The 24,412-nt window shown below is 39.9% G+C and overlaps 2 protein-coding genes across 8 annotated transcripts in view; one reads left to right on the forward strand and one right to left on the reverse strand.

Annotated features, from left to right (window-relative positions):
- The window catches only part of Cbp53E (Calbindin 53E), a 302,857-nt gene extending 301,040 nt beyond the window's left edge, over window positions 1–1,817 (reverse strand). For 5 of the 7 annotated variants that reach the window (XM_065227714.1, XM_065227707.1, XM_065227700.1 and 2 more), the window contains exon 1: window positions 1,630–1,817. The gene's annotated coding sequence lies outside the window, so the exon portion shown is untranslated. Of the gene's footprint in view, window positions 1–1,577 lie in introns of all 7 variants that reach the window. The other 2 variants (XM_065227692.1, XM_065227684.1) reach the window with 2 other exon arrangements.
- A 9,037-nt stretch (window positions 1,818–10,854) lies between these two features.
- Window positions 10,855–14,100, forward strand: LOC135704808 (uncharacterized). Its single transcript, XM_065226328.1, has 3 exons — window positions 10,855–11,185; window positions 11,630–11,775; window positions 13,750–14,100. Exons 1-3 carry the CDS (start codon window positions 10,855–10,857, stop codon window positions 14,098–14,100), a joined length of 828 nt encoding a protein of 275 aa, XP_065082400.1.
- Window positions 14,101–24,412: the final 10,312 nt, after the last annotated feature.

The following is a 24,412-nucleotide window of genomic DNA, read 5'->3' on the forward strand; positions in this document are numbered from 1 at the left end:
CAATTTCCGGCGTGGAACTGCTCACCTTGAAGTTATCCTTAAAATTTGTTTGCAGTTCTCCTTAAAAATCGATTAGAAGAGTCTCTTCAAAGTTACTTTGCAGTTTTAGTCAGAACTATCTTTGAATTCTCTTTAAATTAACCTTGAAATGCTCCACAGAATTATCTTACACTTGCAATCCTACTCACGAATTCATTGTAATTCTACTCATAACTACCTTGAAATTCTCCTTAGGTTTCATCTGGAGTTTGGAGTTCCGCAGAACTAATTTGAAAAGAATCCGTAGATTTCACTTTCTTAAAAAATCATCATTTTATATTTTCCTCTGAATTCTCTTGAAATTATTGCTGGTGATCCTTGAAAATCATCATCAAATTGATTCATTAAAGTTCATAAGCTGAAACTTTTGCATGACCCATTTATTTTTTAATCTTGGATCTTGGAATTTGATCAACGTTACAGATTCTTGAAAATGTCTCCAAGTTTGATTTCATTAGGTACAAGGTTTCAAAAAAGTAATGTTAGATTAAAATCTGTTGAACTGTAAAAAACATGATTGCAGCCAAGGAATTCATGTTATTACTGGAGATAAATTCACTCCAGAAGTATTTCGTCTAAAGAGTAAGAGTAACTAACGAGAAAGATAAATTTGGTTGCATTACAAAATATTTTGAAATTCTTGAGATGGATCTCTGGCATACTTCAATATAGTCTATTCTTTTCAAATTCCCAGATAATCATTGCTCTAACTCGATATTCTCTTTAACTTAATGGAAATGTAGGCTACTTTGACCACTTTTCCCACACAAGTTTCCAAAATTTACCTCCCTAGCTCGGTATCGTCCCTAACTCAATGGTCCCTTTAATAACGAGATTTTTCAAAAACTATCAGATTTTGTCTCACTTACAAAAAAAAACTTCCAAATTCTCCGCTACTTATCAAATAGCAATATTCTGCCTAGCAAAAAGCTCTATTATAAGGTTCGTTAGATTAACACATCATTCGCTAAAACACGCTGAATCATTCACCTTGCCCCGAAAACGACAAACCTCTTCATTGGTGAACATCGTCGAATCAAAAAAGAAGAAGAACAAAAAACGTGACAAAAGCCGGACCAGCAGTGATGGTAGTGGTAAGCGAGCACGGAGGGAAAGAACATGCCACGATTTTCCTGTCCTTTTCAATCAGTTTCATGCTTCACCACTTTCACCACCCTACCCAGCTTTTATGCTACATACATGCATCATTTTTTTTCTTGTCCTTTGACAACCACGACACGCGCGAGCAGCAATGGGGATAAAAACAAACACACTCACTCCCCCCACCAAGTGGGCGCTGGAAAACACTTGTTGTCAATGGTATCAGCCGCAGTCGCAGCAGCAGCAATCTTTTCGTGAAAACTCATAAGAACTATCAATCGTCGATCTTATTCGTATTGGAACAATTTCAATCTTAAGTCAAAGGAAATAGCAGGGACCCAACTTCGTCTAGTAAATATTTGATTGCGCGAGTAATGAAAAAAAAAACCCCTATGTTTGTTTCCATTTTCTGTCTATATGTGTTGGTGAGCAATTACCGATCTCTGCGGGACAATTCGGCAGGATCAATCCATAAAACAATCAACTCACTTTTTTTTTCGTTAAGTACAATGATCCAACGGTGACTTGTCACAACTCACAAACTGCCCTAACTTTTCCAATTCCAAACCCGAAAGGGAGCTTAAATTTTCCACCACTTTTCCACACACTAATATGAGAACCGACGGCGAACGAGAGGAGTAACTTTTGCCTTCTTCACTGCTCCAAGTCAGAGCTCGGTATGAGACGATTCGGTGGCTGTCGTTCGCTGAAATAGCTGATCGTGGGTGGACGGGGTCGTCCTGTCGTGCTCCGTTCTTGGCTCGTCACTGGCTCGTCGTTCGTCGTGGGTCGGATTTTCTCCTCTTCTGCAGCTGTCATGTGGTAAGATGGCTAGTGCCAAGAGCTCAATGGATGTGTCACGGAGGGAAATGCTTATGGTGCTGTTTTACGCGTTCGGAAAATGCACCCTGCCGGAGGGGAAAAGCTGCGCGAATCGAAGCACGTACAGGGGGCGATTTCATTCATGATTTGCTCCGGAGCGCATTCGGTGGGGAATCAATGGTTGAGTGGTAAAACTGTCCCGTTTGCAGCTTGGTTTACGGGTTTGAATTTTCTCCGGCAGGCAACTGACGATTTACTTAACGGGCGAAGCTGAAAATGCAACTCAGTATTTGCTGCAGAGATGCAAGCGTTGAGTTAAATTTCGAGATCAGTACGGCATATGGTTGATGAGATTTGTGTCTATTCTAATGTAATCAAAAACCAACGCAGGCAGTTCATGAAAGAATCGTTTTTTCTTGTATAGGGGAAATGGGTCTAATGAGCCGTATGAATAAAAAGAGTTTACTTTACTTTCCCGTGCTTTTCTTACGGGGAAAGTAAAGTAAACGCTTTTATTCATACGACCTAATGTTAGCCTATGGATCTAAGATTGGGCCCATCACTAAAAATCTGCTATTTATCAATTTTATCAAGATGAACGCGTCCTTGGGACGGTACTAATGGATATTTTTGGTCTATTGAAAATTTAGTCGATTCCTGTATTTAGGCCGACATTACATCCATTTCCCCTATTTGGTACATGTTGCACATCAGACGTTCGCAAAATATATGGCCAGGCCTACTGTACAGCATTTAAGGGGAAAGATGATACAGAAACATCGGGACTGTTTAATGATTTTTTTAGAATCCAATAAAATGATGAAACGTGGAACATACCGTATCGTTGTATTGGCGATTGCAGTGGAACGTTAAAATGCTAAATCCCTCTAGTTAGTATGGACGACTACCACCATAAAACTTAAAAAAGCTGTTCCAATCGAGCAAAGTGTTGTAGTTTGACGGTTCGATTGGAACAACTTTTGACAGATACCCATACTTTTACTGTAGGGCTTTATAAAATGCATGAACTTAGAAAACAATTCGACAGTGAGCATCCATAAGGGCGTATACGCGAATATCGATTCTCTTCATCGATTTTACCTTTGCATTGATACAGTTAAGCGAAACAATTTTCTCGAATTTCTTCAATGCAGAGCAACAGCAAACGTACCGAGAAACGTTAATTCTAGCGAGTTATTAACACAAGATTAAATCGACGAAGAGAATCGATCATCGCGTTTGCGCCCTTATGCATGCTCACCGTCGAATTCATTTGCAGTCGGGTTATTGGCGTTGACGGCACCGTCGAAAAATCTTCTCTTCCAGCCAGTATAGACAGTTTCTTATGGGAATTTTTGGTTGAGTGCAAGGATCCCAAGTAACAATTCTAGAGCTGCTTGGCTATATTCAAAATTTATAAAGGTTTTATTGCAGCTGCAACCATTACCTACAGCTTTATGACGGTCATATACAATGCAAGTCATGAAACATTCTTATAGCTAGCTACAAAACCCCTATAAAGCTAATTAAAAAACCAACTGATGCTAATGCTATTTTCACTTATGAAAGGTTTTATGATTGCTTTGAAGTATAAAAAAAAGTAATATGAATTGCCCTTACAAAACCCAAAAACTAAATCCTGTTGTTGCTTTATGCGTAAGCGCAATAAAACTAGTTGGCCATGAAATGGTTATTTTAAACCAATTATAAGCATTCAGTTGCAACTTGTCAGAAATGTAAATAGGCGGTTTATTTCTGCAACATAGAAAAGAATCAAAACTTTCCGGTACTTCCAAGCGGAGCGCAAAGAATATCAACAAAATTGTCAGCATGAGCATGAAAACATTTCGTGTATACGTATACGCGACGTAGTGTGCGTAAGAAAAACGTCAGCAATCTCTATAATTCTTTCGTTCTCACTCGCATATACATGGGGTGACACGGTCGAATCTTGGTCGAAATGCATGGAATGGTGACAGTCCTAGGACAAAAAGGTTGAAATCACGCATAACTTTTCATAAAGGTTAATGTACCATTCAAAATTTTTCCAAATGTTTGTAAAATTCATCGGTTGCACCCGTAGTATAGGAATATACATTTGCCCTCAAATAAAAAAATGAATTCAAGCTGAACATTGCATTAGGTCCTAAGCAACATTGACAGATTCTCTTCTTCGACTTTCTCTTTGCATCCCCACGGTCATGTAAAGACTTAAATCGCACAGTATGTTTCTTCAAAAAAGCTATTTATTTAATGTATTTGCATAAGAGAAAAATATAATATTATATAGTTGTAAGCAAAAAAACCGAAACAGAAAGAAAAAACCATATTTTCGACATTTTTTCTTTAACTCCATATAACTTGGAACTAGTAGACTGTGCAAATTTAACGTCTTTTAAAGAGCTGTTCATTTTGTCAAGATAAACAACTTTGCCCAAGACATCAAGTCTCCAAAACGTCAGAGAAAGAAGTTAGATTGTGGCACCATCTTTGCGGAAGAGTTTTGAACTATTTGTTTATGTCAATAGATGGTCCTTATTATGATGAGAAATTTTGCCCAAGACACCAAGTCACGGAAATGTTTCATTTCAGAGTTATTAATTTTGCTCCGCTAGGTTGGATTTGTGACCCAGTGTGCAAGACATTTTAAGAAATTGCGCTTGGTGTTTTTCTTGCCTGCTGTCCTCTGTCGCCATATTGTCATTATGAAAATGCCATTAGCCTTGGAATAAAATCCAAGAAATTTCAATAAAATAATGGCTAAATAAGGGATCCGAAATGATTTCCAGTGTGCATTGGTATGAATTTATGTATTGAGATATATTTTCTGTAAAATTAAGGTTCTTTCATCAAATTCATTTGATTTCTGAAACAATCTTTTTTGTTAACTTGAATTATTTTGGAGGCGCATTTATTTAACGCTCATATTATCCCAATATACACGATAAAATTTCAAGCGCATATGTTTTGGAACTTCAAAAAAGTCGTATATTTTCTCTAAGATTTTCACTAATGTCGCCATGAAACAAAATTGATTGCATGATGATCTTGACACCAACACTCAAACCTATTTTTACCGATAAAGATTTCCATATTGAAAAAAAAAAGTTTCAGCAGAACAGAACAACAACAAGCTAATTTATGGCGGTTGCTTTGAAGCCAATAAAAATTAAATTGGCTTTATAACTGATTTTCACCAAAGCGTAATAAAGCTGCTTGGATACAATATTACTCTTATAGAGGCTATGAGAACCTTTTGTAGAGTATGGGGCTTTCTGATAAAAGGTTTTAAGACAGCTTTATTGTGATTCTCAAACATGCTTTATAAACCTTATCAAGAGTGGTCCACTAAGCTGGAAGACGATCTTATAGCGGTTATCAAGAGGTTGTGCTGGAGCTATTAATTTTATTGACGGTTTTATAAAATTGATCTCAATAACCACTAATAGAGTGCAATAAAACAAGAAATGCTACTTGGGATAGTACGACGTCCGCCATGTTTCACGCACAGTCTAACGTTTGCTTATGTATTTCATCTTAGCAGTAAAGAGCTACACAGTCGCCGTGAACGCCAATTCGCGAAAGAGAAAATGTTGCGCGAGAATTAGTGTTTCGGCAAACAATTGCAATCTTTTTATTCATAAATAATTGGCCGTTGTGAGCATCTAGGGTAACTGATGATGGTTGGACCTATTTAGGCCGGTTTCACACGACGTCAACATTCATGTCGTATTTTTTTTTTATGAATTCAACATATAATTATGAAAAATGCGTGATTGGGGGAAAGATCTACCTTTCTTGTTTCTAATAATAACATAAAAAGTTAAATATTATGAACAAATGATTTTATAAAACGTTTTTATTCAGCAAAGAATTATGATTTTGGATGGACCTAAAAAATGATGATGGTTGGACCTATTTTTGCAAATGCTAGTTTAGCCCATATTTGTTCAAAAACTTTGTTTAGAGCTAATTGGTATCATGAAAAACCCTTTTTATACAGTTTTTATGAATTTGCTATTTTAAAAAAATCAAGAAATTTGAGTTTAACTTTGTTTTTAAAAAAGTTCACTTTCCACGCATTAGCTATTCATCATGGCTCATTTTCTCGGAAATCATTGACCCGATTTGGAAAATTTTTAACGTCAAACTATAGGTATTGTGGTTCCATTGAAAGCTATCTAATATTTTTGGAATCGGTCAACTGGTTCCGGAGATATGGCCGGAACAAATTCCAGGGTATATGGAACATGGACCTAATTTTGACATGGAAGGAATAAAACCTATCATTTGATAACGAGATCAATAACAAAATTGAGTGCCTTGGACCACATTGGCCACTTCCGGGCATGTTCTGGGTGCCTCCGGAGAATTTAGCGGTATAAAATGACTGAATATCAGAACCTAATTCCGGTTTATAGTTTTTTTTTTCTCCTAGGTGTTTTTTTTTCGGAAATAAGCTTTAGTTAGCAATTTTTAGTTTGTTAACATTTTATTTCAAATTAATTCACACATAGAAGGTGTATGAGAAGTACTCAATGTAAATTCATATTAACAGATTCTTTCGGCGCTTTCGTGGTAGTTCGGAAATCGGTGGTTACCCTTTCAGCCAACCTGACGATGGAATTCCTCCTTTAAATTTACGCCCAACTAGTGACGCAAGGTCTTTAGCAGCTTCCAAGATATTTTTGGTCGTCTTGGGACTGCCAGAAGCAGCGCACATACAAACCCAATCCCCTAGCTGGTTCTCCAAATCAACATTCAACACTATTTCCCTTCCATATTTTTTGCCGTGTTCCCTTAATTTTTGCGTGAAGTGTCGTTTTCGGAATATTGTACCTTTTCTGTGCCTGATACGCGATAAGTTATTTATTTCTTACTAAAAGAACAGCCTTTTTAAGATTTTCGACCGTATAACTCTTTTCTTTAGCCATTTTTTCAATCGAAGAAACTGATCACTCGGCCAAAACGAAATCGAATTTCAAATCAGCTGCGCATGAAGGATGTAGACAAACCGAAGCGCACCTAGCGGCCGTCTTAGGAAACACATTGATACAAACATTATCATCCGTAGGTCCAACCATGATCATATTTATCTATTCGAATTTCGTCAATTATTCAAACATTTTAGTGAATCCAATGGATAAATGGCGTACTAACGTGTTGTTTACACCTTAAAGCAGTATTTTACTGCATGAAAATTAAAATAAATGTAAAAAATATTCCTTTTTTGTATGTTTGAAAGTAAGGCATGATGACGAGCTAATGCGTGGAAAGTGAACTGTTTTGAAAACACATTGAAACTCAATTGTTTTGAAGTTTTTTCAATAAAACACCCTTTCAAATTGAAGAAAAAGAGTTTTTTATGATAGTAAAGTGATCTTTGAAAATAAAAAATTAGCAAAGATTGACTAAACTAGCGATTGAAAAAATAGGTCCAACTATCATCAGCTTTTAGATAGGTCCAACCAGAATCACCCTAATCTTAAAAGGTTAAGAGATGCTCCATTTTCCTCTAGTGATCGGGAGAAGAGCACTAACACTTATCCTTGCCCTATATGGCTTATGGTTATAGTGCCATTACTCGCTTCCTGAAAGAGAAAAATAGAAGAAAATTACGTAAGAGGAAGTAAAAGGAAGAAGAAACCGAGAAAACTCTAATTCTACACGGTAAGAAAAATGTACCCAACGGCAAATTCACTTTCACCTACTTTTGACTAGTTTGTCTCCTTTTCTCCAAATCAAAAACGGAGGAGCAAAACCACCCAACAGGGGTAGTAAACTGTTAAGAGAAGAGGTGACAATACGGGGGCGAAAATGAACCACTTTTCTGTCAAACGTGAACCAGCTCCTGATTGGCCGATTTCATGTGCATAAGATAGAGATAGAGATAGAGATAGATAAAGATAGACATAGATATAGAAATAAAAGAGGAAGAAGCCAATTGTCACCTCTTCCTCTTAGGTAAAGTGTGAGAACCCAATTTTGAGTATAATCTTATTTACCAAGTTTTGGGTACAACTAACTAATTTTTGGGTAGAAAGTTAGTGGAAAATTCCATACGAATTGCACACAAGTAAATGAAAACTACTTTGACCCGTTTTACCCAAGGGGGGGAGGTGGCTGTCAAATACGAACAATCGTCGCCTACCTCGCATAACTGGTTCCAAACGTAAACAAGAAACATACAGCGTTTGTTTACGTTTGGAACCAGTTTCATACAAGAATGATCAGTAGGCTGATTTGACAGCAGGTTTTACCTACTTTTGGGTTCCTGCACTACAGTGCCGAAATGTGTGAAAAGAACTTACTTTTGGGTACTTTTTTCTTACCGTGTATTCTCGCTTATATGAAAACTGACAAAATTTTATCTTTCGCCAATATCCCGACTGCAAATCTCGATGAACATTTTAAATGGTCCTATCTGCTTTGATCGATTCTCTTCATCGACTTTCTCAGTGGTTATGCTGCTATTCAAACAGATTTCACACCAATTCTACCACATAGTTTGATAAAGGAGGTTCTTATCTACACACTTAGAAATACCTAATTTTACACGTGACGGAATCCTTCTGTGACATAAAGGATGAGACGTAAACAAACATGTAATGTAAAATTAAGTGCTCCGAGACTGAAAAGTTAATCTTCGTTAGTGTTTGGTACATATCCTGCATAAACATAAGAAACGCCTAACCACCAATTCAGGATATCAGCCCAACTCTATGCGGTATGGTCGTACCATCTATGATATGTTACCGTTTTGGTTCCTGTACCCTATTGATTCTCTTCGAGCAAGAAAAATCAGGAGATAGCGAGAGCGAGGAATAGGGTATATGTGTGTTCATTGTGAATTCAATCTGTATGTCAGTTTCTTGTATGCAATATTGTCTTGTTTTGAATGTAAATATAATAAAATATGTGAGGCAAATGAAAGACCACTCCCAAACCAACGGTCCAATTAAATATTGTAACCCAGTCACACCAACAACACGTAACACAGAACACATAACGCACACTTAAAAATAACTAATTTTACATGAGACGTAATCCATCTTTGACGTAAATTATGGAACGTAAACAAACATGTCATGTAAAATTAAGTGTTCTCAAACCGAAACATACGCAACTCGACGAAAAGTACGATTGATTGAATTTATTTTCTCGTTTCTTTCAACTGATTCTTATGTCATTTGGGCCGCTTGCATGTGTCGGTCTCTGGGCACGGAAATTTACATTACTTTTTGGTAGTGTGCGGGAAGGAGTAAGGATGAAGGTGGGCGTTGGAAACAGTAGAAGGATATGGACAAGGGGTGGTGGAAAAGTGGGATGGAGGTGGAAATGGGCTTAGGTCAAGGGAGAAGCTACTGGGTCAAACTGAAGAGAAGGTTCTCTTTCACTTCAGCCATTGCGTGAGATAAATCGATCTGCCCAGTTTGCTATAAGTTTTGGAAAAAATAGTGAAGAGTTACCAACAAATACCGGCTAACACCACCGAATACGGAGTCAGGTAGGACCCAATCAATAACCCGGTAGAGGAATTCCCAGCCTTAAAACCACCTCTCATATTTCCTTCAGGACCTATTAATTACGGGCTAAAACACGAGGGCGTCCGTTATAAAGCCAGCACCCGTATAGCAAGCGTCCATCGGTAATACACCGACAACCACCGTCGATCACCCGATCGAGCCCCAGTGCAACATCCGTCGTGCCACACGGTGACAACCGTCGAGCACTGGCATCTACCGTCGCGGAAAAACCCCACCCACTGCAGAATCCCGTCATCGCTGGCCAGCACTACACACACACAGACATAACAAGTGAGTGAGACAATAAACTAGTAAAAAGTGATCAAAAGGTGTTTTGTACTTCTGATCAGTGTCGACAAGCCAGGAGCCGACCTTGAAGCTCCAGGGTTTCAAGTTCGAGCTAGCCAACAAAAGAGGCGAGTGTAGCCCATCCCAGATGATCTCCGTGGCTAGACCAGAGGTTAGGGGAATCCCTTTAAACTAGCCCATCTGGCTAGCGATTAACAGATATCGTTTGTGTTTGGTATCCATAGGGGGTATTAGACAAAAAAAAATTTGCAACGAAAACCGGTTGCATGCTGGTACGTTGGGTATTTTTCACCTGTTCCATTCGATTGATCGTTAGGTTATTTTTACTCAATGGATTCTTCATCAGGATTACTCAAAATTGAGTTTTCCTGTTTAACTTAATTTTACCTAGCTCCACTGAAGCCCCCATTCAAAATAGCAACCGTCTGATGCGTTGCTACCGGGTTGCTAAATGTATGAACTCACTACTTCCCAAGGTGCGGATGGCTATTTCTCCCACCTGAATAGCAACCCCCGGTACGCAAGTAGCGTTATGGTAGAGGTTGGTAAATGTGCCTTATTTACTCATTGGTATAACCGATTCTCTTCGTCGGTTTTCTCTTTTGTTAGAGCACCCGCACCAATGCATAGCCATTTGCGCTGTTATTATGATAACTTTGGTGGTTGCTATTTTAGTTAACTATCGATTTACGCACCCGCCGTTGCTATCATATAGCGAATTCGTTTATTATCGGGGTTAACACCAGTTCCAACCCAGTGCGAAACCGAACTTTTTGTCAGTGTGAACCTCAACCTGAGTTAGGTTTTAAAAACAAACGAGCAAACTGACGTTTGTCAGAAAACAAGCAGACCCAATCTTGATACCCGATCCAGGTTGGAACTGAATAATAAACGAATTCGCTAATAGTTGTTAATTAACCTTCTAATTTTCGCACCGCTAGTTGCTAATTCTGATAACTATCACCGGTTGCATGAAGAACTCTGAAAGAGTGACAGCTATTTGTTGTTGTTTGAGTTTCTTCTAAATTTACGTGCTGGATAGAACAACAATTGTGAAATGGAGAACGCGGAGATTTTGTTTGAGTATTTCTCAGAATCCAGTGATGAGGAAGAAGAATTTGCCGTGAAGCTACTACTACATGCGCAGGGAACCGTATTCTTGAATGCTGAAAAAAGTCGGGGTGGTTCCCAGCCTGGGAAACGGCCGAACATTAACAGACATGCAGAGGAAGGAGCAGCCCGATTACATGATGATTATTTTTCTGAGACGTCAACTTATACGAATGAACAGTTTCGACGGCGCTTTCGGATGCATCGGAATTTGTTTCTGAAAATCACAACAGCGATGGAAACAAACGAATATTTCCTTCAAAAACCTGATGCCACAGGAAAGTTGGGTTTGACATGCATCCAAAAATGTACTGCAGCTATCCGGCAACTCGCATATGGCTCACCATCGGATGCTATAGACGAATACGTCCGAATCGGAGAGTCAACAGCTCGGAAGTGCCTGCTGGTGTTTTGTGGCACTGTTGATGAAATTTTTAGCGAGCAATACTTGCGCTCTCCAACGCAAATGGATTTGCAACGATTACTTGAAGTAGGAGAAAAGCGGGGCTTTCCAGGTATGTTAGGATCGCTGGATTGCTGCCATTGGCAGTGGAAAAACTGCCCTACTGCTTGGGCTGGGCAGTATAGAGGGAAGGAGAAAAAACCTACTATAATCCTCGAAGCGGTCGCGTCGTATGATCTGTGGATTTGGCACGCTTTTTTTGGAATGCCAGGATCCAACAATGATATAAATGTGCTGGATCGGTCTCCGCTCTTCTCCAACGTTTACTGCGGCAAAACTCCACCAGTTGAGTTCAGTGTCAATGGTCGCACCTACAACACCGGATATTATTTAGCTGACGGAATATATCCTCCTCTCTCCACACTGGTACAAACTATATCGTCACCCGCTGGACAAAAACGAAAGGTATGTAGTTAAATGTTTATTCATGTAGGTATTATAAAAAGTCTTATGCTGGGCGCCCACTAGTGTGGTGGAGGTGGGGCATCTGCTAGCATGTCAAAACATGACATGTTTTATGATGTCACACCTCCGCCACATTAATGGGCGCCCGGCCTTAGGCCTAGTCTAGGTTTAGTTTCATGCTTTGACCGCTTTTACGGTGTATGGTTGTTCCGAATCCGGAGGATCACCCATGGCCTACCGGTCACGACATCGAATTTATTTCGATAACACATCAACAAGTGCTTTGGAATAAATCACGGAGGTCTAGGATAAATTTCATGAATTGACCACTTATACAGATGTTCTAGATCTTCCAAAGGATCACCCTGGGGGTCCATGTTCCGGTCACAACTTCGAATTCATTCTGAAAATAAATCAACAAGTGCTTTCGAAAAAACCTCCGAATTCTAGAACAATTATTTTTAATTGGGATCTTTCACGGATGTTTCGGATCTTCCAGTGGATCACTCGTGGCTCCTAGGGTCCATATTACGGTCATAATATCGAATTATTTCTGGTAAGACGTCTAAAGTAGTTTAAAAAAAACCACGTAGCTCTAGGATCAATTTTATGAATTGATCACTTTTACTATTGCTCCGGATCTTCCGGATGATCCCTCCGAAGCTCCCTGGGTCCATTTCACGGTCACAACATCTAATTCGTTGTGACAACTCATTCAAGAAATGCTTTCGAAAAAACCACGGTGCTGTAGGAGCAGTTTCATGAAATGACCACTTTTACGGTTGTATCGCATCATCCGGAGGATCACCCCAAGGCCTCCAGGGTAAATTTTTCAGTCACAATTTTTAATTCATTCTGATAACACATCAACAAGTGCTTTCGAAAAAACCACGGAACTCTAGGATAAATTTCATAAATTGAATACTTTTACAGTGGTTCCGGATCTTCCGGAGAATCACCCCGTAGCCCCCAGTGGGTCCATATTCCGGACAAAATATCAAATGTATCCTAAAAAACACATCAACAAGTGCTTTCGGAAAAAACCGCAGAGCTGTATAATCAGTTTTTTGAATTAACCACTTTTATGGTTGTTCCGGATCTTCCGGAGGATCATCCCGTACCCTTCAGGGTCCTTATTCCGGTCACAATATCAAATTCATCCTGATAACGCATCAACAAGTGTTTTTGAAAACATCGTGGAGCTTTATGATCAACTTAGTTAATTGACCGCTTTTACGGTTGTTCCGGATCATTCGGTGGTTCACCCCAAGGCCCCAGGGACCATTTTTCGGTCACAACTTTGAATTCATTCTGACAACACATCAACAAGTGCTTTTGAAAAAACCACGGAGCTCTAGTAACAGTTTCATGAATTAACTACTTTTTCGATTGTTCCGGATCTTCCGGAGGACCAGTTAGTGACCTGCTGGAAGCAAAGTTCTACCAAAAGGAATACTATCTGCACAACATTTTCCCCAAAGACACCAGGAAGCTCTCTCTTGAAATAATCCCAAAATCAGGGGCCACATTGCGCAGCTCGAAACGAAAAACCTTTTCAAACAAGCGTTCGTATAAAAAATGTTCCGTTTCGAGCTGCGCAATGTGGCCCCAGAGTTGGGTCCCAATTAGCTCAAATCCCATATACTACGTGTATTCGTTAAAGCCAAATCAACCGTTCTATAGGAATCCGGAATAAACGAATCCGTACTAATAGGAACCTTAACTGTATGTCTCGAAAACCAGGACAAAATTGAAAAAAAAAATATCAACTGGAGCTAAATAACCTCCCGCATCGATGAGTTAGAGCATTTCTCTTTGAAAAGAACTTTTTTACCCATATATAAATTACTGTAACTCTAAACTTTTCCAAAAGAAAAAGTTTTAAAACCTTTTTTTGAAAAAAGTTTAGAGTTACATTTGTTAAGTTTAAGTTCATGTTTAAAAAATTTGTTCCACTATTTCTTTTGTTCACAGTACTTCGCAGAAAAGCAAGAATCGGCCAGGAAGGATGTTGAACGTGCCTTTGGAGTGTTGATGGCTCGGTTTGTCATTATAAAAAATCCGGCCAGGTTGTGGAATAAAGAGGATTTAAAATCCATTATTCGCACCTGTATAATTCTACACAATATGATCATTGAAAATGAACATGATGATCCTACGCCATTCGATGGAGAGGAAAATAGTGTTCATGAAGTAATGAGACCAGTGGATAATTTTGCAGTGTTCCTGAATCGGTATATGAAAGTACATAACACAAGCCTTCACCATCAACCTCAGAATGATCTGATTGAGCGTCTGTGGAATATGAAGGGGGACGAAGATTAATTTAATATTTACTTCAATGTTGCTTCAATTTCAATCTTAACAAGTAATAAATCAAAGAATTTCAAAAACCCAGGTTATAAAACTGTTTTGAAGCGATCTCACCTCCTGTTCACAAGCTATGAATACTGATCACCGTGACCAGACTACAACTTGGAGAGATCTTTGATATTCCATCATACTCGCCGTTGAAAATTAGTATGAGCTGGCTTGAACTATATGTTGCATGCTCATGTTCCGTCGAGGACAAAAAGTGGCATGCAGAACCGCATTCCAGAAGCTCTAGCCATCGTGCCCAGACTGCAGCTTGGAAGGATCTCTGGTACTTCATCACACTTGTCTTTGAAAATTAGCCTGGAATGCGTCGCGTGCTTTTGTTCCGTTGCAGAAAAAAAGTTGTATAATTGGAGGATCTGGATATTGACTACCGTGGCCAGACTATATCTTGGAGGGACCATCCTGGGGACCATTCTTCGACATGAAAAAAATATCGTTTATTACTTTGAATGTTAATTCTGCATTTGAACATACCTGCTGCAAGAGATCTGGAAGAATTCAAACAATCAAAATTGGGAACATCTATTAACCTGGGACCTATTAACCTTTCTATGCGCACGAATATTGACAGTGCGAAAGTGAGGATAACAATAACAAACCAACCTTTTTGACTGGAGTGAAAGTGAGGATAACAAATCACGCACTTGAAAATGGGATTACGCAAGTGTGCGTGTTATAAACGTCAGAAAGGTCAATAAGCAGCATCTCTGCTTATAGATGTTTTTGTATGATAAGTCTTGAAAAAAATTGTGTTCGGAAGCGATACATATTGTCAACCTAATAGGTTGTTACATTATAGAGGTCCTACACAACTCAGGAGGGGCCTCGAGAGGAACTTAGTTTCCTAGACAGCCCTAATGGCTTGTGTCAATCAGTCAAAAAGAAACCGAACTGAATTGTGTTTCACATTTTATTATTTTCTATAATAAATTCAAACCAATAAAGTATCTTTTATTAACCAATACTTATGGATTAAGTAACAGAAGAACGATTTTTGAGTACGGTACAGTGAAGCTAAAAATCATCGTCAAAATCGCTGTCAATTAAATGTTCGGCTGTTCCATCTGGATCATATTCCTCGTCATTTTCTTCGGGAGTACCATCCACGTACACCCAACCATCATTATCCAGAAGTTCCGGTCTCGGTTTCAGTTCCATTTGGGCATACTTTCTGGTTTCGTTAAGGATCCTCTTCTGCTCCAGCAAATAAAATTCCCTGGCAGTATCATTTAAACCATTCAAGTCCATTGACATTATTGAATGGTTTGCCAATCTGCTCAAAGATAGAGCTTTTTGCTTACTGTAGGTTAACCTTTCCGTTGCAGCAAAAGCCAGCAGATTTCCAGCCTTTGCCATTGCAATTCCTGCATGAGCAGTGGCACATTGTTGATTTGCCTTTCGAGCTTTACTGGCCTTTTGCCCGATCGGACGACTGGAAGATGATGGCTCAGCGTCTGGCATACTTGTTTCTTCTCTTGCCAAATCAATGTTTTCTGTTGCGGCCCTTTTTCGATTCGGTGGTGTCTAGAAAAACAGCAATAATATTCGTAATAATAATGGTTGAAATATAAGAAATACATACCTTTACTGTGTGGTATTGCTGCCACTTCGGTGCACCATGTAAAATGATATGAAGCAGTGCATCAACGTAAAAGTAGTTTTTTCCTTGGTTGCAAATAATGCAACCGCCTCTTTAACTACATCTTCCGGAGAAGCACCACTCTGGCAACGATTCTCTATTTGAGCTAGACTGCCAGCGAACTTGCTAACCATTTTACTGATATGGTGCCATCTGGCTTTGATGCCACTAGGGGCACGTAGCTCCGGGTTTGCTGGAACTTGTTTCTCCGAGCAAATCTCAAGAAAATTATTATACACGCGATCGTACATTGTTTTCGCTCGCTGGTTGGTACCGACACTTGCGTCCTGCGAAGTATTCAACCACGCAATACACAAATGCTTCATCCTCCTGCGTGGTCCAATTTGATCCGCGTTTTGAAGCACTCATTGTATAAAAACTGTAATATTAGCACTTTAAAAATTACCGCCTGCAACGAAAATCACGTAAACAAAATCAAGGCGGACAAAAAGCAAAACAAACATTTGACGTTTGTTTCAAATAGCAACTTTGCGATGCGTTGCTACCGAGGGGGGCGACACATCTAAATCTCAAGTTTAGATGCTCAACAAATCTCACACTAGCTAATAAATCTTCGAAAAATCTTCTTTCATTTATCGCATCTACTTGCATCGCGCATCATCTTTTTGCAGGAAATCTTCAGAATCGTCATCAATCTTCTTTCTATCTACTCAGCGTGCGCGCAGCTAGCCACAGCAAAACACAATCTTTTCTGCATCGTAGATAGAGTCGTCCCCCTCGGTTGCTACCGTGTTGCTAGATTTATGAACTCGCTACTTCCCGAGGTGTGGATTGCTATTTCCAGCTTCTGAATAGCAACCCCCGGTGCGGTAGTTGCGTTATGGTGGGGGTTGCTAAAGGAGCTTTAGCAACGCATTGGTGCGGGTGCTCTTAATAACTCGCTTGGATTAACATTTCTCGGTGCACAGCAAAAAAATAATTTTGATTAGAAGCACTTCAATCTTGTCAAAAATATGGTGTAATATTACTAGCCAAAAAGGACAAAATTATCATTAATACAGTGCATGAACTAACATTACGCTGCTTTTACTGCATTTGTTTATTTTTGTGACCATAAAAATTACATGAGATTTTCGACATGATTGAAGTGCATCCTCTTGGATGTAATATTAAAATTTATTTTTTGCTGTGTGCGTTTGTTGTTGCTTTTGGCTTCCAATACAACCCGTTACAGCGCTGTATTAGACAAATTTTAGAAAATTGCTTGCCTTAGCTGTAGCAATTTAAAATGAATGATTATCGATCATCGCAATTAGCCCTTATCAGAGCTGGTAAATATCACGGCCGTCATGTGACAGTGAGAAAACCGGTCCTCTCACTATCACGAGACGAAACTACCTATCACGAGATTCCTTGTCATTTTCCAGTGATCAAGCACTCATGAGAATAATTCTTATGCGGTTTTGACATCAACATTTCTAAGTGATTTAGATTAATTTAAGCAAACAACCATGTGTAATCGGTTGAGTGAATATATTATTGAGATTTTCTCGGTACAAGTAACTTTAATAGCAATAAATGAGCTAAATATTACGATGACCACAACACTGTCACGTTGTCATGACAAAAAATTAGATGAGATTTTGAAAAAAATCTCTATCATCGTTTTCTCATCCGATGATGACAGAAGTATCTCTGTAAATATCACGTGAGATTTTTCATTGAAAACGACATTTGCCAGCCCTGGCCTAGGCCCTGGCCTAGGCCATGGCCCTTATGCATGCTCACTGTCGAAATCGGCCATTTTTAAATGTTAGGCGAGATTTGTGTTATTTAAAACGTGGGCAGGTAGGCGGCTTCACTGAACCTGGTCCTTGACTAGTCCGAATTTGTCCGAATCAACCCTGCAACGATAGCGGGGGGATTGTGATTTTCCGTCACATTTGCATTGACTTCCACATTTCCACCCGAAGCTCAAAACCCGACCGTTTGACAGTGTTGTTCCCCATCACATCCCTCGGGTTCGGGACAAACATAACATCCTTTCTGTTGTTGCTGCCAACTTCCGCAATGCTCCCGGTAATCCCAATCTCTCTCTCTCTCTCTCTCTCTCGCTCTCATTTGCCATTCTCAAGTGGGTTGGACGGACCCGTCGTTTTTCTTCTTTCCTAGCTCTCTGCTCCCGAAGCAGCAGAGACCTTCCAGCCAGAGGAACACGATCCACGAGAGCTCATCCAACCTGGAGAGCATAACAAACATAAACAATGCCCGGCCCTTCCGTTTCCATTACACTGACTGCTGCGTCGCGAACTTGAAAAGCATCCGCCTGCTATGCAGCATTTCGCACGTGTGCTGTGATTTTTTTTGATCTTGCATATTCCGCACAGCCTACTACTAAGTACCAATGAGTAGCAGAATCTGAAAGCCTCAATCAGTGACAATGCTGCTTTGTCAGCGGGAAAAGCCTTCGACATTGAAGAAAGCATATCCCTAGCGATTACCTTTCTTTCCCGGGCATAGGGAGTGCTGAGTGGAAAGAAGGATTCACATTCGCTATGCTCTACTAGCTTTGTGGTCCTTGTTGTTGATGCTTTATGCTACTAAAGAGGGAACGGAAAGAGAGACAAAGAAAGAGAGAGGGAGTAGCTTTAAGCTTGATGCACGTGTTTTCGCAGATTTTTTCTGCCTCGTACATATTTGCTTCATTGCCCGGCATGAGATTTTCTATGTTCTGCTAGTGGAAAATTGTTTATCTGTTTTGATCTCGGCAATGGCATTGAAAGAGGAGTTATTTATCGACTGCTAGAGTGGAGTGAGAACTTGGTGGGGGCTTTTTTATGTCTATGCTGTGCGCATTCTGGAAAGTAGGGCACTAGTGCGGGTGGGATTTTTCTAGTGAGTCATCCGAATTGAACGGGGAAATTTGAATGCTGGAATATGATTTGCGGTCTGTTGGATGGAATGCATTTTTAGGATACCATCTTTGGTTCCATGAAAATAGGTCAACTGTTTTGAATTCAAAATTTATAATGCTCTGATTTATATTTTAAGAGAATGCCTTTGGCCTATCCAAGCAACCATAAACATTAGTTCAGAGCGTTAAATTGACCTCATTTCAACACTACTGGTGATAATAACCCTTTAGCTAGCACTATTAATGCTAACAAACCTGAGACTAGATGAGACTCACCCTAGTGGCTCAACCAAGACTCCCGGATATCTAGCTTAGTATCATGAGACCCCTGAACTGTGTCACAGGGCCGGCATGCTACTTGGTAATTCGGAGGGGTACGCGGAACAAACTGTGCAGAAACTGTGGGATTTATTAAGTGATAGTGAAATTAATTGGAAGCTAAAGTGTGGGTGGAAAAAGTCTAGAAGTTTATTAAAATGGAACTATGGTGCGGATGGTTTTATTTGGCTATTATGGGGTGTGTTCTATGAGTTTCTGCTTCCTTGGTACGTATCGGTGGTGTTTGCTGGACGATGGCGGTGATTATATTGGGCAGCTGTTGTTTGACCGCGATGGCGATCTGTGGCTTAATCACTCCGTCGACAATGGCGGATCGGTGTCTTCAACTGGTCTGGAAGATGGCGCCTGGTGACTGGAGTTGTGGTCACTACAATGGCGGGTTTGAGGCTTGGGTTTGCGCGTTGCGATGGCGGTTCGCAACCAGGGAATATAGCAATCCCTGTGCAGCTACTGAAGTAGCCTTTTCGGTGTCCACGGCGTCTCCCATCGTTGGCGAACATCAGCTGACCGTGACAAGGCCACCTTGGTCGAGGCGAGCAGGGTCGTCCTCCTTAACAATTAGGACTACCGAGTCCGAGGATGCTCTCCTTTCTGGCAATTATTAAGCCGGAGAGTTGAAGTTCCTTGATATTTAGACCAAGACAGTCGAGACTGACTTAGTCGAAAAGTGCCGATCGTGAGGATATCCGTGGAATAAACCAAAAAAAAGGTCCTGAATGAACACCAGGAACATAAAAAGGTCGAAAGTTTGAGAGCTTACGACAGGTGTGTTATATGGATTGATTGAAGGGTTTAACGGCTCTTTCAGTCTTTTTACAGCAGCAAAAACGTTGTATTGCTTCAACTCTCCGACGTTTCGGTGATATATTTCAACATTTTCAAGGATTTCTACAATTAAGAGGATTTAGAAAATTGGATAGGTACTGTGTTGGTTGTGTGGCTTACAGAGGCTACGTTTTTTTGTTAAGTGTATGCGTGGTTTTGCATAAATCCGTCTTTGATTAATTATGGCGTCCATCTACGGCTATGATACAAATTCGGTTAGATTTGATTCTTGTTGTGTTCTACTCTACACCCAACTTACTAAGCGCGTTTCCACAACTCTGTGTTTCCCTGTTACGTTAGGCATGTATAGCCATGAAGTGGCATATTTTGATGATAGAGATGTTTCTATCACCAGATCCCAACCAAATAGGATGTTGCTTCCTTTTGCAAAGATATTCAGGAATACAAGGTGTTCAAAAGTAAAGGCTGACTAAAAGTAAATTGGTGCGCACAAAAAGATCTGTAATTCATGATTCAATCATGTTCAAAAGTCCATTAATGGTTGCTTTACAGTACTTTTATTAAAACTTCAAAGTTACAGCATTGGATGGTTACATTTCTCCAGTTCGAACGAAATCTCGAACCTTCCTCTTGATTGAGCCCATCAGCATGCGCACAGTGGAAACGGACACGGAATCAGCGCATTTCTTCCATTTTGCTCGCATTTGCTAGATGTCATTTGTCTGTCGAAGTTCCGGGCAACTTAGAGGATTCATTAGCTTGGGGACAAAATTGATCTTGCTGGCAGCATACCACTCCAGAACCATCTTGAAGTAGTGGCAGCTTGCCAAATCGGGCCAAAAGATGACTTTGCTCCTATGCTTGCGGATGAACGGCAATACACGCTTTTTCAGGCATTCTTTGATGTAAACTTGGGATGTCATCGTCGAGGATGTGACGAATGGTTCCGTTTTCAGGCCACAATTGCAAGTCGCTTGCCAAATCATTGCCTTCTTCGGGAACTTGTCGGCAAACACGAACATAAACCATCCCGGCACATCCCCACGTCCAGTCGCGGTGTAAAAGTTTTGACCGGGAAGCTGCTTGAAGCGAGTTTGACGTATTTTTCATCATCGATCAAAGTGCAGCCCTTGAGCTTCGTCAAAACACGGTCGTACAAGAGCATTACAAGCTTTTTGGCTACGGAATTCTACTTCATGTGCCGGTTCGGATATTTACTGGCTTTATACGACTTGTATCCTTCACTGGCAATGATGTTCCGCACCGTTTGAAAGTTAGCGTTGTACCTTCTGGCCACATCTCGGATCGAAAGATCTGGGTTGACTTTAACGCACCTCAACACCTTGTTGCGCAGCTGACGATCCCTGGTTCCAGTTTTTTGTAGGTCCGCTGATTCATTTCTACACTCAAGGCTTCCTTTTAGGTTTTGAGCACTTGACAAACTGTTGTTTTCGACTTCTACAGCACTTTAGCCCGCTTGGAACCGGACCACCCCGGATTTTCCATGTGTTTCTGCACAATATGTTTTCTTCTTTCGAGTTCCATTTGACGTTATTTCTGAACGCGATCGACTACTTTGATCAAACTCGCACCAGTTGTTCTTGAATAGAATTGTAAACAAATCACTGTCAAATATTTTCGATTCGCAACACTAGTGGCGTGCTAGCGGCACGCGAGTAGCGTACCAATTTACTTTTAATTAGCCTTTATGCATGGTGTTTGAAATAATTTACTCACTAGATGGCGCAAACACGAAAACGATCAAGTTGTGCCATCTTATGTACGCATTATATAACGCTATCTACAGATCCTGCTCAAATGGGTGGTTTCCGTCTTCAGCAAAGTTGTTTAGATGTACAGGACTATCTTAAGGAAAAGGGTTTAGTTCAAAATTCACTTACCAGGCGGCTCTAGTGTGACATTAATTTTTTATTGTTTGCTCTAATTTAACATCTGGACTAGATAGAAGGGGCTCGTATTATCCTCAATATTAATCTCAGATATAACTTCAATACGCCGATTTCGGCGTATTAGAGAAAATCTTGGATTTTCAAAAAGAACGCAGCCAAAACAAGATCTGCTCACACTGCACTGCAATCAAATGTAATTTTTCTGTTTATGTTTGTGAAATCCGATTCGCTGCAGCAGTTCTGTCTGCAGCTACCAGACCTGGTCCCAATTGGAACGGCCTTCCGCGGATGCATTATTTTTCATCGTCTTCATCTCCTGGACAATCCGATCGATGCAGTAAATAAATTCGGTAAAGTTCTACGCATCTTATTCGGGAGGAAACAGCAAGTGATTCAAAGTGTCGGCAAGAATATAAAATCCCACAACGGACTTTTCCGCAACATCCTATTTCCCATAAATTATGTTCCATGTTTGTCAAAAAACGTGTTGCCAATTCGGGATCATTCTGCCAATTGAACCACCTTCCAGCAGCATTGTCGTATCGTGGAGCGAGATTGTGTGCGATGAAAAAAGAAGCGCTGGAGTACTTCTCAGTTACTCGGAATTACCGGTGAACCTGCTAATGAGCTGACTGATCAACCACTTCTCCGTATCACTTCTCAACTCTATGGCACTATTGTATCCAGAGGTGACAGCACAATGTGTTTATAAACATTGAGGTAAAAAAAAAATCTGGCAAAGCATACTATGAAATATGCCCTATCAGCATACCTGCTTTTCTGCTCAAATCAAGGTTTATCTGCAATCTGAGTTCCGAAAACATTATTCAATTTCATGCACATCAGTTCATTAAGAAAAAAGTTAGAATGATTTTAGTGGGTCATCATTTTCTCCCATACTAATTTGACGAAAATCCCGAACAAAATTGAAATCGTTGGCGCGACCTTTTAACGTTGACCAATTTGGCTGATTCTTTGCACAAGAATTTGTTTTTGTGTTATGAACTGAACTAGGGGGTGGCCTATCAAAAATATCATTTTTTTCCATAATAAAACACCCTAATAAACACCTTCCATTTCAGCCGCGTCGAGTGCTTTGGCGAAATTTGCAATCTCTCCGATGTTTGGTTTAGCATCATAAGTCTTGATGGTGTTTTTTACTTCACACATCTTGCACCATAGCAACAAAAGGCACCGAACTGCTAGCAACAAACAAAGAGCAACTACCTATATAATAGCGAGTCTCGAAAACAGGCTATCGCGTGATTCACACCGAAATGCTGCTGTAGACAGCTGTGAGACAACTGAGCTGTGTGAACTTCTCGTCGGAAGTACTGTGAATTTCTAGTAGGAACTTTTAGGAATTTATCGTCAGTTCTCTGAATTTCTCGTCGAAAGTTCTGGCATTCATCAAAGAATCTGTGAATCTATCCTCGAACGTTTTCTGAACTTCTCGTCGGGAATTTTGTGAAGTTCTCATCGGATTTTTTTGAAATTTTTCGTCGGATGTTCGTTGAATTTATTCTCGTAAGCTTTGAACTTCTCTTGGGATGCCCTCTGAACTTCTCGTCAGAATTTCAGAGAACTTAAATTATGTTCTGAGAACTTCTCGGAACTTATCTTCGGAAAATCTCTGAACTTCTCGTCGGAAGTTATCTGAGCTTCTCAGCAGGAGTTCCTTGAGCTTCTCGTCGGAAGATCTCTGTACATCTCATCAGCAGTAATCTGAACTGCTCGTTGGAAGATCTCTTAACTTCTCTTAAGAAGATCTCTGAACCTCTCGTCGGAAATTCTCTTAACTTCTTGTCGGAAGTTCTCTGAAATTTTCGTCGAACTTCAGGGAACTTTGATTGTGAAGGGAAGTTCTCTGAATTTAAGAGAATTTTTTAAGTACTCTGCCCAACTAACATTTTCAGCTTTGTAATCCAACTTTTGCAGCGTTGTGCTGTCAAGTAGCTGGAAAAAAGCTGCAGATACAGCTACAAACAGAAGCTAGCAAAATTGTTTTGAAGGGCGTTTACTCAACTTTTTCACAATAATTATTCAATTTACCAGTCTCACTGAATAACAACGGCCAATAAACGCTAATGTCACTTTTATACACATGCGAATCAACTTTCAACTTCTAGCTGCAAAGCAAAGCTAATAAAGTGAACATGTTACTCATTTGATGGCTTCTACACAACCAACCACTCTTGATGATTAACATCAACATCAAAAGTGCTTTTCCAACAACTAAACAACCTGTACTCAGCTTATAAACTTTGTTAGTACTGCTTTGGACGCATTTTTATAGTTAGCTAGGTTTATTTTTAGACGTGTGCAGTTTTACAGCTTTTACTCTGCTCCTTCACAAAGGTGAAGTAACTAGTCGAGAAAAGTGAGTCATGTGCACTATTATAAAGCCTCTACTCAACGATTTTGTTGTAGAAGGGCATGTTAATTTTTTTACATCAGTTCAAAGTGTTAGCGTAGCACAGTTGGTAGTGTCAAGTATTGCCAATGCGGTCGCCTCAAGTTCGATTCCAGATTCCAGTGCAGGGTAAATAATTTGGTGGTGTTGCTTGTAACTAATTTGGATTAATTTGATTTACAGCAAAATATAAACTCAATAAATTCCTCCATTAAAAAATAGCGTAAATAATATTTATCCCGGCTTCAAGACAAAGCTGTGTAGTTATTATTGGATAACCGGGAAAAGGTTGAATA

The sequence above is a fragment of the Ochlerotatus camptorhynchus genome, unplaced genomic scaffold, assembly GCF_037179485.1.
Source record: "Ochlerotatus camptorhynchus isolate MF236.1 unplaced genomic scaffold, CSIRO-AGI_Acam_v1.1 ptg000022l, whole genome shotgun sequence".
NCBI classification, from domain to species: Eukaryota; Metazoa; Arthropoda; class Insecta; order Diptera; family Culicidae; genus Ochlerotatus; species Ochlerotatus camptorhynchus.

Excerpts from the sequence above, each read along its gene's own strand:
- LOC135704808 (XM_065226328.1), top strand. The coding sequence starts at position 10,855 with ATGGAGAACGCGGAGATTTTGTTTGAGTATTTCTCAGAATCCAGTGAT. Across the intron at positions 11,186-11,629 it reads TCAAAAACCTGATGCCACAG|ACGTTTACTGCGGCAAAACT; the intron begins GAAAGTTGGGTT and ends CGCTCTTCTCCA. Across the intron at positions 11,776-13,749 it reads CCGCTGGACAAAAACGAAAG|TACTTCGCAGAAAAGCAAGA; the intron begins GTATGTAGTTAA and ends TTTTGTTCACAG.